This window comes from Apostichopus japonicus, chromosome 5, assembly GCF_037975245.1.
Source record: "Apostichopus japonicus isolate 1M-3 chromosome 5, ASM3797524v1, whole genome shotgun sequence".
In the NCBI taxonomy this organism is placed as follows: Eukaryota; Metazoa; Echinodermata; class Holothuroidea; order Aspidochirotida; family Stichopodidae; genus Apostichopus; species Apostichopus japonicus.
In genome coordinates this window covers 21720609-21734126 of record NC_092565.1, presented here as the reverse complement: position 1 = coordinate 21734126, position 13518 = coordinate 21720609, and the positions used below count along the sequence as shown (strand labels likewise).

Below are 13518 nucleotides of genomic sequence, written 5' to 3'. Positions count from 1 at the left end.
TCTATGTATTTGAGACAGATCATTGTTCTTTGAAAGGAAGTGAAATTAGTGTCAAATTACTCAATATGCAAAAAATGGAGGAGCTGGGGGTGGGTGGGTTAGATGGTTGGGGAGGTACTATGTATTATCAATGAAATATAGAAGGTTTGGTTACTGCATTCTCTTCAGCCAGATATACAGCTATTGGGATTTTGAGACGGATCTTTGAATCGAAGTGAAATTAGAGTCAAGTCACTCAATATGCGAAAAATGGAGGAGCTGGGGGTGGGGAGGGGGGAGTGTGGGGAGTTACTAAGTATTACTAATGAAGTAATAAAAGTTTATTTCATTCCATGAATCCAGACAGACAGACAGCAGCTATTGGGAGTTTAAAGGAAGACCTGCTCCGTAATGTAATGCAAGTTTATTTAATTGTGTGATTGGTAATAGAGCTAGGTCATTGAAGTCGTCAGTAACCTTATAAATTAGTCAATGGCACACAGCATCTCAATTTGTCCTCTGTTCAATTTATTGTGTGCTGTATATACTCAATTACACCAGTAAAGTTGGATGGAACAACATGCCATTCATCAATCATTTGTTATAATAGATTTGCGTGCAAAAGTTCTGCAGTTAAAGCCAACGTGACTTCTCTTTCCCTCCAGAAAAGTCCCCGGTTGCAGGACAGACCGACTCTTTTGTCAACCTGATTTTGGATCGCACAGCCCACGGTGAACCGACTGGTCTCAAGCTGGTCTTGGACATCAAACAGGAGAAATCACTCACACAAACTGTAGCGTTCACGGATATCTGAACTTTCATCGAGTGGAACGTGCAAGTGGTAGCCTTGATGTCAGCATTCATACAACAACACTCAGCCATTATTTTTATTACCATTATGATTATTATGATCACAAACAGTTTAATTTTCACACAATATTACAAAATCCTCTGTATTCATTCAATGCACCAATACAGCCAGTATCAGCATTATTTCAGGTTTAAATATTTTCTTTTTTTTCCTTCACCTTTGGACCCGAATATAAATTTATTTTAGCATATCTCTCTTTTAATTTGATCAAAACCATGTGACACTGTTGGTTCTTCTGTGTGAAATACTGATGTTTGCATATTACGACACTGACGTTACATTAATATTAGAAACATGAAATATTGTTCCTGGAGTAAGAAATAACTATTTAGCACTGATTTCCCAGTTACTAACTATAACAGATACTTAAGACTCAATCTTTATTATAGTCCAGTTAATTCGTATGAACTATGAAAATTAAAAAGAGAATATGAACAATTTAACCGGTAACAGCCTCAATAGGAAGGTTTATATGATCTATGCTATAAAGTAATTGAAAATAACTTCACATTGCAAACTTTCATTGCAGTTTGAAAAGTCGTGAGCAGGGCAAAAGAAACAACTGAACGATGACTTATTTCTTAGCAATTTTGTTATATGACATCCTGGTCAACAAATCCACCTTAGTATTCTATCAGCTTGCATAGATTCTATAAATGATATCTGAATTGTCTGCTGGACATACAGTAGGTACATTATTTGAAATGAAAAACTGATTTTTTTTTGGTTTTTTTTGGTTTTTGTTGAAATAACTTTCTTCTGCACTATGTGAAATTATGATGAGAATCCAATAGTTATGTTCAGAAACACAATTTTTAACTTGTATCATACACATAAAATTTACTGTAAATTGTAATATTATATTCAATTAATACTCCATTGTCATTTATGAATTTGAAAGATTTTTCTGTTGGTTTCACTGTTTTGTTTAAACAGAGAGTACTGACTTTCTGGTCCATTCTTCCCCTCACCCCCCGTCCTTTTAAATATATTTGTCCACCAATTTATTCTTTAAAAATCTGAGATGTAAAAAAACATGGTAAAGTACAAATCGTTTTTCTCAGTGTTCAGGATGGAGTAGGGGATCTTTCACATGACAGAGCCTAATAATGACTTTTGCTTGATAAAATTCCATCAGGTCAGTTTACGGCCCATATTAAATGATGACACCAACCACTCCATCGTATGGAGTCTGGCCATAACTTGAAGAATAAAAAACAGAAGCAAAGTTTCATCAAATTTGCACTTGATATTGATTAAAAGAAAAATAGAACTTGATACTTTATGCAAAGAAGTATAACCCCAGATAGTTGTGTTGTGGGGAGTATGTAGATATGACAACAACAAAAAAGAAGATGTTTTTCTAATAAAAAACCAAAACCAAAAAATGTAGAATGCAATATTGAATATAAAATGATAACTATTTACTCTGTGCCTGGTATAAAAATTAATTGCCTTTTACAAGTTTGCTTCCATCCCACCGTCTATTCTCCCAGTTTTTTCTTCAAAAAAAAAAAATGGAATGGACTCATATCGTAAATTTTGTATTTGTTAGGAAGTTCTGTTAAGCATCTCATTCACGTAGTATTTCACAAGAAACAAAAACGTTGGTTTAGTCATTGGCAGGTATCCAAGCAGTAGTTCATTTTCCTGATGAATATTCATGACTTTGTTGATGCACTGGTTTAGTCATTGGCAGGTATCCAAGCAGTAGTTCATATTCCTGATGAATATTCATGAATATTCATGACCTGACTGGTACAGTCAGGATAAGTCATCAAGGAGATACTGGCTGTGTTAGTAGCTGAACAAGTTAACCTCCCACTGTTGTGTACTTGAACTGTGGATTCTTCCTAGAACTGCACTGACTGATAAGATAGAGGGTATGCTTGCACTAATTATCTTTGTATTAATAGCCTGATTAAGACTGGTAGCCTCTCAACATACTGTGTGTCAATTGATAAGTATTGAACGTATTGTGTAATCTTACATTATGCGTGTGTGCTTCTTCATCACATGGAATGTTTTGCATACAGTCATAGGACATACTGTATACCACACATGATGACTGAAGAATCTGATGTACAAAACTACATCAAAATCAAGTGTGTTTTGATCCATAAGATATCATTGTTTGTTGTTGTTGTTCCTCTTTGTGGATCCCAAATAGGCCATGTATTTGAATATAAACAGTAAGCAGTGTTCATTAGAGGTGGGTAGGTATCTCAAGAGAGGAAAGGAGGAAGGGGCGGCGTCATTATGAGTCACTGTATAACAGGGTAGTAAGCTAACAGTATCCATTGATTGCACTTGGCTATGTCAAATGTCCAACTTAAAGAGAAAAACTATTACAAAAAAATCTTTGAACTGTTTCTTGAGGGCAACTAAAATGGCCTATTAGGCACAATACAGGGAAAATGACAAACGTTTAAATATATTTGGCTTTTTTTTTACATAGTCAATATGGCTGTGAAATCTCATGAATGATTTTTTATTGTAAAGTTCTTCAAAGAATAATCATTGCAGATGCAGGGAGTATAATTTCTTTGTCATCGATGGTTATGTTGAATATTCAGTAGTATAAACTTAATCTTTCCCATTCGTGAAATGAGAAGAAGAACGAGTAGTCATGTGTTCTGCTCTACTGTTTGAGAAAAACAAACTAATGTCTTCCTTGTAATGTTATGATGTGAGGATACAAAGCAAACCTTTTCCTATAGATGAGATAATAGTGCACTAGATAAGATGATAGTGCACTAGATAAGATGATAGTGCACTAGATAAGATGATAGTGCAGTAGTAAAGTTAGGATTCAAATTCTTTAAGAGGAAAAAAAAAACATAAGGTGAAAGAAAGAGGAGATACAAACAAGTAAAGAGAGAGCTTTTGTACAGAAGCTTAGTCGGAGAGAATATTGGTGGAATGATTGGGGTTTTTTCCTCCAGCAAAGTTTACATTAGTTGAATCTTTAAGAAAAATAAGATCAAAAAAGAAAAGAAAAAGAAAAACAGGACAATTTGAAACAATTCTTGACTTGAAAAAAAAGCAACAGAGAATACTGAACTGTATTGTTTTGTTCTTTTCTCTCTGTTTTTTTGTTTTTGTTTTTCTGTTCGTTATCATTAAAATTTTCTTCAATCACGTGTAAATATAAAGGTGGTATTTTTTATGATAGCTATGCATCACCTCTTGTGGGTCAATACTTGAAACCAAATGAATGTGTCGTGTGATAAAAGTTTGCAGGGAAAGTTGGAACAAACTAAAGTTGAAATGTTTGATTTCTAATTTTCTGTCACTGAAACTTTGGTATTTTTTTGTCGCTTTCATCACTACTTTAAAAATTAATTAATTATGCTTGATGGCTTTAATTTATGCAGTCACTGAATATTATGTAAATATTCTTCAGCTTTTCCTTTCGAAAGAGAACGAAAAAAGAATTTTTAAAAGATTTTGGGATGAAAATCCAGAGGGTTTACTTATTGTTGAAGTCATGTAGGTAGATTTGTTGTATATAGTAAAAAATTGTATCATGTAAGGGTTAATTATTAAACGATGATGATTATGTTAATTTATGCAGTGATATAACTTGTAAATATTCATTATCTATCAAATTTCAGAAATGTAGTGTTAAATTAAGTGGGATTTCAATGTGTGTGAAGAAATGCTGAGAATGTTTTGAGGGGTCATATCTTGCCAGACTCTTTATTTAGAAACAAACTAAAGACAAAACATCAACTCAGCAGAAATAAAAGTTAAGAACAGAGTTTAAAAATCCTCCATTTTATAAATCAAAATTGTACAAAGTCAAGAGCCTAACGAGATGTTACTAGCAATTTACTTTTTTAGACTTTAGTTTAAATGGTGTAGCTTGACTTCTGTTGGATGTTAACTTAAAAATAGTGGTATTAAAACAGGATTTTTTTTTCCAAGATATTTTATTTATTGGTTGTAGAAAGGAAATGTGTGTGAAGTAGAGAGATATGCTGTTAATACTGATAAATATTCATGTAGATAAGAGAGTGGTTGAAAGGGAAGTCAAAACAAAAGATTAAAAAAAAAATTCACTTGCATATTCTTTGTAGGCTTGAATAATATTGGTTGTCTTATAAAATGCTTGAGTATTTTCTTTACCCTTTGGGGGTTTTTCTTTTTTCCCCTTCCTTGACAAAAGGTTTTGGCTGAATTGGGTGCTAGCAATTGCAGGAGATATAATGTAATTTGTTCTCCCAACTCTAAAGTTGTTACTGAATTTAAGAAAAGAGGACAGTCCAATACAAACTGAGGTTAATGTGTAAATTTACTCTTGAGGCAACCATGTGAAGTAGCTGTAAATTGCATCACAAATTTCACGTTTGCTGCGAGTTTTGTAGACGACACATTGTTTTCCTTTCATATTCTTTCCCCCTCCCCCCTTTAATTGCCACCAATGGTCTTTATCAGTCCAGAAACTATTTACAGGGGTAACTACTTTAAAGTTAAATAGTGAGTGGAGAAAGGTTTGAAACAAACTATGATGTGTTTAATAAAAAAAACTTAAAGAAAAAAAAAAAGTATGCAGCAACTCTACACAGAGTGATATTGTATACGGCCAATGTAGGGGTTTGTGTCGTTATGTAAATATACAGAGTGGGTATAGGAGAGAGGTGTAGTTTGTAAATACAACTGGGAGTGATTTCAAAACGGGTATAGTTGATTCACAAGTTTCCTGCAGAGAATTTTTTATTCCTTACTCAAAAGTGTGTGCGATTCCTCATGTCGGGAACAGTCGATATTATAGCGTCTAAAAATTTAGAACAATTTTTCTTTGAATTTTGTGTGTATATAGATGTGTACCTGTAAACAAGGTAGATAACAATTGAAGGTATATACAATGGGATATATCAGTATGTACTCTTTCATCTCTTTATAAATAATAAACAAAATATAAATATCTATATATTGTAAATATGGTAAGTGAAACATTAGCACAAGGTAGAGATAGAGATTTGTCTGTGTGGAAGAGGGAGTAAAAGCTAGATGAGGTCTATCCAATGACTTTGAATCTTGTAAATAAAAGTAATCGAGAGATATTGGAAAGAATTTCACAGAGTAGTAGTTAAAAAAAAAAGGCTACTTTATATATTTAGAATACATTTGCCCTGTAATTGAGAATATTTGTGTCTTGGTGTCATTTTTGTTGTACGAATTCTCTTCAGTGTAGTAAATGAAAACTTTGGGAAACTTGAGGAATGGGTGGGGGGGGGGACTGGGTTACAGCAGGAGTCTTGTCAACTGTTTGAGTGTTGTTATAGCCCTTGAATAGGAACCGACTGTATGTGATGACATAATGTTTGTGTTAAAAAAACCAGAGGCAGTTTCACGGGGTGGGGGTGGGGGAGGGGTGACACACTGCTCCCCCTCCCCATTTTCTACCTCACAGAAATTATATAATAATAGTTATAAGCGCAACCGTCTATTCCGTCACCTAGTTATAGATCAAATTTTGTATAAATTGCTTCAGAATGCAGCATCTAACATCTAAAATATATAACTTTTATGTCTGGATGAGTATACCTAGGGGGTAAGGACGCTTCCAAAAAGTTGGGGGGGGGCACAGCATCAGAGGGGCACTTTCTCATTCCACAACCACTACTGGTTATGCTATAAACCGATACAAACAGGCCAAATCACCTAAATATATATGATGTGTTAGTATGCTATTAATACTATTTATTGAGATTGTTTATTGTTAACCGTGCTACAAAAAGATAAGGGATGCCATTTTAAAAATAGCATGTACAGACTAAAATATATAATTAAAATGAAATATTCAAATTAACAAAGGCTTAAGATATCCAAAAGACAATTCTTCATCAAAGGGCACATTTTATATTCCAGTAGGGCACATATGCTATTTTGGGATAAAAGTAGGGGGCACGTGCCCCCCAGCTCCTACCCCGACCATCTCTACATGGTGGACCACATCAATGACCCCAGAGCTAACCCCGCCGACCTTTGTAAAATCCTGGATCCCACCTTGAAAAACATTTCTCTAAATCTAAACTTTCACGGTTACCTCTATTCCTCCTGTGTACACCGTAATGGTGACATATCAACATGCTAGACTTACTAATCATTGACCTAGATCTGATGGGCTTAACCTACATTTGAACACCCACCCTTCCCCCCCCCCCCCCTTTTCAACCAGCTCACACAAAAACTCAAAAGTACAGCCTTGCATTCAGACCTATAATTACAGATCTAATTCAGTCTAAATATGCTCTATTTGACGACTATAATTGTACTTGTTTTTTTTTTTCTGGGGATGGACCCTCCAAGACCCACCTCGCCTCCCCACCACATGTCAGCCGACTTCAATGACCCCAGTGATAAACTTCTATTACTCCAGTGTAGCCTACACTGTTATGCTGATAGATGTGCTAGTCTTGTAAACTTACTAATTATTGACCAGCTAGATCTGAGGGGCTTGACCTTCATCTGAACTGCTATGGACACTAATTAACCCACTTCTGAATTCTAAATGAATATCTCATTACAAGATACCTATATTTTCACAACATACCGATACAAAATGTCCGAGTACATAGCCTTGATGATTATATATCAGGCGCGTATCCAGGATTTTCAAACCCGGGGGGCGCGAATTACTATCTAAGCGGAGCGCCACCATCGGTTGGCGCGCAGCGTACAAGAAAATTTCTTGTTTTGAAACCCCCCCAGATCACCGGAAACGGCACTTCTCGGGCTTGAAATGACCAACCAGATGTACACTTTTTGCCTGAGAACCAGGTATTTCCTAATAGTTTTTTTTTTTCCATCCAGAACCTTTTTGAAGTTTGTCAACCCGGCACACATCATGTTCGACCTGATGGCATCTCCTGTGGGTCTTTGCTTTTGTAGGTGATTCTACGTCGCGGCCCACAATACCCGTCAGCCCCACTTTTCAAGGTTTTAAGCCCCATATTTGTTCAGAATTTGAAAATTCACATTTCTCGTGAATAAACTCACTTGAAAACATACCCATAATGTTGTACAAAATTTCATCTATGGACAACCAATATAGAAAAACTTCCTTCAACCCCTAACAGACCGGTGAAAATTGCACGAGTAGAGGGAAGTGTGATGCAGAATGTTGGTCATAAATTTTCGAAAATTCCGACACAGTTAATTTATTGGTGTACAAACATTAAAACCTGTTATAACGGCTATTATAAAACTTGGTTGAAGGAAATGAAAATATAGCAGATATTTCCGAAACCGAACACTACACACATAGGCGTAGGAGGCGTGGCGGCAGTGGCGGAGCTAGGGGTATTGGTCAGGAGTGGCGAGAATGGTCTGTAGGAGCGCTTTCGACACTATCTAAGCGGAGCGCCACCACTGGTTGGCGCGTAGCGTACAGAAAATTTTTGAATAAAGATACTCCCTAGATCGCCGGAAATGACCCTTTCCGGGCCTGGCTAATTTGCAGATAAACGAAGAATAAGGTGTCATCGCCAAATTACAGCAACAAAATGTGACAAATGTCAATAAGTAGATGAGAGCGCAATAAAAAAGTTAATAATCTAGAATAAGTAAAAAGTGGTAAAGAGCTGAAAAAGGCGCCAGCAGTCCATTTGAGTCCGTCAGGGGGGGCATCCACCCCCCGACCGTATGGACGCTCCGCCACTGCGCGGCGGGGGTGCAGCCCCTAATTCGCCATTACTAATGTAAAAGAGAGTTTTGACATAATTGGACCTCCATGCTTTTTATACATCTACATGAGACATGTCGTTGTTTACATTAGCATCCCGCGAAATACTGCGCAATTTGAACGGACCGTACGGTACATGATGGCATGCGATGTAATAACCGATGCTTGCTTATATGATATTGACATGAACACGCTGAACGCGCGCTTCGCGCGCGAAAATTTTTGGTTATTTTTTCAGGCAAGTCGGACAGTTTTGAGGCTTTTCATCCTGGAACGCCATTTTCATGCTCACTGATATGATGTGATATCTGCTGTTTGCGTTACAAATTCGAACAGGCGCGTAGCGAGGAATTTGCCAAGGGAGGGGCGAAGCCTGTAGGCAAATTATCTAAGCGTAGCGCCACCATAGGTTGGCGCGAAGCGTACAAGAAAATTTTGGCCGAAAATGCCTCCCAGGACCATTTGTTAGCGCGAAGCGTACAAGCAAATTTTGGCCGAAAATGTCTCCCAGATCGCTGGAAATGACACTTCCCAGGCCTTGTAAGTTGCATCTATAAGCACTTTCTATTTTGAAATTACTTAGCGATATCATTTAAAAAAATGCTGAATGGGGGGGGGCGGGCGGTCGCCCCCTTCCCAAAATGCGTCATGTTCCCCGACGACACGGTCGAGTTCGAGACCAGCCACAGTTGGTTTCATAGCACAATTCTACACACGCGTTATGATAGACCATATATAGTACATATATAGATCATTAGTGAGAGAGGAAAATGGAAACGTCAAAAAATGGAGTTGTCGGTGTAAGGGGTAGGGTGAGTCACACTTTTACGAAATCATTGATCCGTCACTGGCTACCCTTCAGCGCTGTAATGATGTCACTGTTCCTCTTTCTCTCCCCGGTGTCTTCGCGTTTTTCTTTTACTCCCTCCTTTCTCCTTTTTCTCTCTTTCTTCTTTTTCTTTTCCCTTCCTTCCTTCCTCTCCTCCTCCTCTTTTTTCCCCTCTTTTTTCCTTCTCTTTTTTTCTCTCCTCTTTTTCTTACCCGGGGGGCGCGCGCCCCCAACGCCCCCCCCCCTGGATACGCACCTGTATATAGCCTATGTATTGTTGGAAGATTACTTCAGACCTATTGTTTATTGAGCCCCTTCACAAAACTAAAACTGAAGTTTACCAAACTAGGTTCAAGAAAAGGAAATTATAGCATCAGAGAACTCACAGATTAATTGTAGCTTTCATTTTTGATTTATCATGTTTACAAGGTTTTCAGACATTGATACACATGTTGACCTCATGTGAACTTTGACCTCTACAGATTTCAATAGGGTACTTGTACTCAACAAGGTGGATCTACATACCAAGGATGAAGTTCAACAAAGATGTAGGGGGGAGATGGGTCACAGTTGACCACGGGGCACAGTGAATCACTTCAAATAACTTGAAATAGAATACAAATTATTTGTAGTGCCATCTATTTTACCTTCACATCAATGCCAAAAACCCACAGAAAAAATCACCAGAGTAGCTGCAGTACCAGAAAAATAGGGAAAAATTTATTGTTGTCCAATGTAAATTTTTGCTGCTTATCATTAAACCCTGTTATAGCACAAGTTGAAATGGGGGGCGGTTAGTTATACCATCATTTAGTTGAGTATTTGGGTAGCAAACATGAGACCATGTGTTAAGCCAGGGGTTAACCTAGATTTACAGTGTAATGGCAATTAATGTGCAAAACCATGGTTGGGAACAGTGGATCACCGCGACCAGTGATTCACTGTTTCTCTGTTAGTCTTTCGATTTATGCAAATCATTTGAGGTAGATATCGAATAAAATGTAAGCATTGAAAGTAGGCTATGGTCTCAAATGTTTTGATGTTAGGCCTATATTAGTATTAATTGTTGAGTTTTAGTGTGCTTACTAATTTTCTTGCTGCCTTTAAGATTAAATTGATCTCTCTTATTTTCCCTGATGATCTTTTAACATATGCAAATCAGTTGAGGTACATTTTGAGAAAAAAAGAGTTGTATCTTTTAAAAGTAGGCTATGATTTAAATGTTTGGATTTTAGGTCTATATTCATAGTTGGGTTGTAGTGTGCTAATTACTTTTGCTGCCATTTAAATCACCTTGAGCTCTCCTATTTCCTTGTCGATCTTTTGATATATTCAAATCAGTTGAGGATGATATCAAAAATATGTCATATTTTGAAAAGTAGGATATGGTTTCATTGTTATGATGTTAGGCCATATATAGTTGGTTTTTAGTGTGCTATTACTATTTTCTTGTTGCCTTTTAAATAACCTTGAGCTCTTTACAATTTTCAGTGTATTGTATTCACTAGAAAAAGTTAGCTAAGCTGTTCTTTTCTAATGATTCACTGTACCCCCCATGGGGTGATTCACTCTGCCCCGGGTATGGGGCACAGTGGATCAATTTTTGAAATGTCTTAATTATTCAATAATTAATTAATGCATTTTAAATATTAACCTTATGAGGTATTTTATGATAGTAATAGACAATTGCCATTTTATCCATGTAAACAAGTAATAATATATATCAAGGAACGAAGTATAACTGGCACCTCACAAAATCTGATCCACTGTGCCCCACACCTCCCTCTACTTTTTGAAGGTTTCCAGACTTTGACTACCAAGTATGACTATGAAATTTTAATCTGAATTTTTTTGAGTTACTATAAACATGTGTCACATACATGCACTCTGGTCATCCCCATGGCATAGATTTCTGTAGCCTCCGACAAGGAGTAAAAATTTACTAGAATTACCTTATAAATTCTTTATTATAAATAGTATAGCCGGTCACATTGACCCCTATCTGGCCGACAGGATATTACAGAAAGTCCTAGTGGGCAGTAGCCTACATGAATATATATATTTAAAAAAAGTAAGCCTATATGCTGTACAACCAGAACATTTAAAATTTCAACATTCCTTCAAAAGTTGCAAAATATTGCACAATTCATATTATGTGGGTGTATGTGGGCGTGTGTGTGTGTGTATGTATGTGTGTATGTACATGTATATATATCCCAGTATAATGAGGCCTACCTAGTATAATGTCCATGCATAATGCAGCAACAACATGTGAGTGATACTTGATCTTCAGATAAACTATAATACGAATTGTTCGTAGTATTTACTTAAAGAAGTCCTAAAGAATTAAATAACAAAATTAGGCCTCCATAAAGATGTGAATGTCTCACAAGAAGACTTCCAATGAATACCTCCCACTCCTTCCAAAGTTTTGGATGCAAATCTATCATTAACTGTTCTGACATATTGTTCTTAGATAATAGGAGGCACTTCTAAATTAAAGAGATTGTCCGTGAAGAGAGAAAAAAAAAACTATATAAGTTAAAAGCTTCATTTCAACTTATATCTCAGTCCTAGGCCTCCATTAATTAGTCTAAACATTGTTCTTAAGGCAGGCATTTACTTTGGCCAGATTATCCTTGCAGGAGCAGCTTCTGATCATGTCAATGCATGCCTCTTCAAAATTTCTTTCCATAATCCACTAAAAATGTTATTATCCTGCTCACCAGGGGAGCAACCACATATACTTCTGCCCCCAGAAAAAAATCAGGGGGCTCATCCCCCTTCCCCCACCCACTGGAAAACAGATTATAAGAAAGATTCCTAGTGTAAAGTACATAAATATATAACATGAATATGCAGTACAACCTAAACGTTCCAAGACATTGTTTAAAAAATTTGCAAAATATAGCAATACTTCAAATCTAAGCAAATCTCCATTTTTCAATATTTCTCGAAGGGGAGGGGAAACCCCAGCCTAGACGACCATTTTAACCCCCCCCCACCCACTACAAAAGGATGATGGCACCCCTGAAGCCCTCTCTCTCTCTGTAAACTGTTCATAGATACGTGAAAAGAAATGTGTTACTCTCAAACCATGTATTCCAGATATGGACTTGATATGACAGCGATTCAGAAAGACATCTCATTGTTACTTGTTAGTTGATCAAATATTGTATGTATGTAATTTGTATGTACTTGTATATGTATTTGTATATGTATGTATGTATTTGTATAGAATATTGCACCAACCATTCATTCTCTTTAAGAAATTATCTATGCACATTGTTATCTAGTGTATAAAATAAGCGACAGGCGACACAATATGGTGTATGTAAATGCCTTCAGCCAAAAGAACTAAAGAAAGAAAAAAAAATTCAAAACATGCTCCGACAAGAAAAATCTGAAAGGTCTGGACTACATCATATTGAGGTTTATATTCCCCCGAGGGATTATACGCCAGCGAATTTAACTAGAGACCTGAATTTATACTAAAATAAAATATGCTAAATATACTATATTATCAACATCAAAATCAATACAGGTCACTATTCTGTACAAATTAACCAACGAGTCATATTCTGATGGTATCACAATTACCCACACCCCCACACTCACCCCCCCTCCTCTAACTGTTAGTGTGTGTTGAAGGTATATTGATTCAGAAGCTTTAATAATAGGTGGTTCAATGAACCACAGCAGCCTATATCCAGGGGCCCCCAAGGTTTGGTTCCGATGTTTTGAGTCCACGGATCACAACCGCCACTCAAGTAAGATAATCAGGCAGAACTGTCTGGTTGAATGTTTGGCTTTGTGTTGGCACTGTACTAATAGATGAAGCAGGGAGTTGTTATGGAACAACTCCCTGGATGAAGAGATTCAGCTTTCACTCTTGACCAGAGGCATTCTTTGAAGCCCTAGCTTAGCCACCCACTGTAATGGGGTTCTTATTCCCTTAGTTAATGAACTGTGAGAAAATGCATTGAAAGTGAAAGTGAAAAGTGTTGGTATCCAGGATTTCTGGGATGAGGGGCTCTGGCTGGGATACAACGTTATCGGTAGATAGATAGGTCTACCCAGAGGAAGCTTTAAGGAACTTGGCAAAGGTTCCACTTATGAATTTTGAATAAATATAACAGTAAAGTA

At 36.8% G+C, this 13518-nt stretch overlaps 1 protein-coding gene across 4 annotated transcripts in view; it reads left to right on the top strand.

Annotated features, from left to right (window-relative positions):
- Nucleotides 1–6001, top strand: part of LOC139968038 (uncharacterized) — a 39341-nt gene extending 33340 nt beyond the window's left edge. For all 4 annotated transcript variants that reach the window (XM_071972336.1, XM_071972339.1, XM_071972338.1 and 1 more), the window contains exon 8: nucleotides 645–6001. In XM_071972336.1, the coding sequence (XP_071828437.1) occupies nucleotides 645–793 (149 nt within the window). In that variant the 3' untranslated portion in view covers nucleotides 794–6001. The remainder of the gene's footprint in view (nucleotides 1–644) is intronic.
- The last annotated feature ends 7517 nt before the right edge of the window (nucleotides 6002–13518 follow it).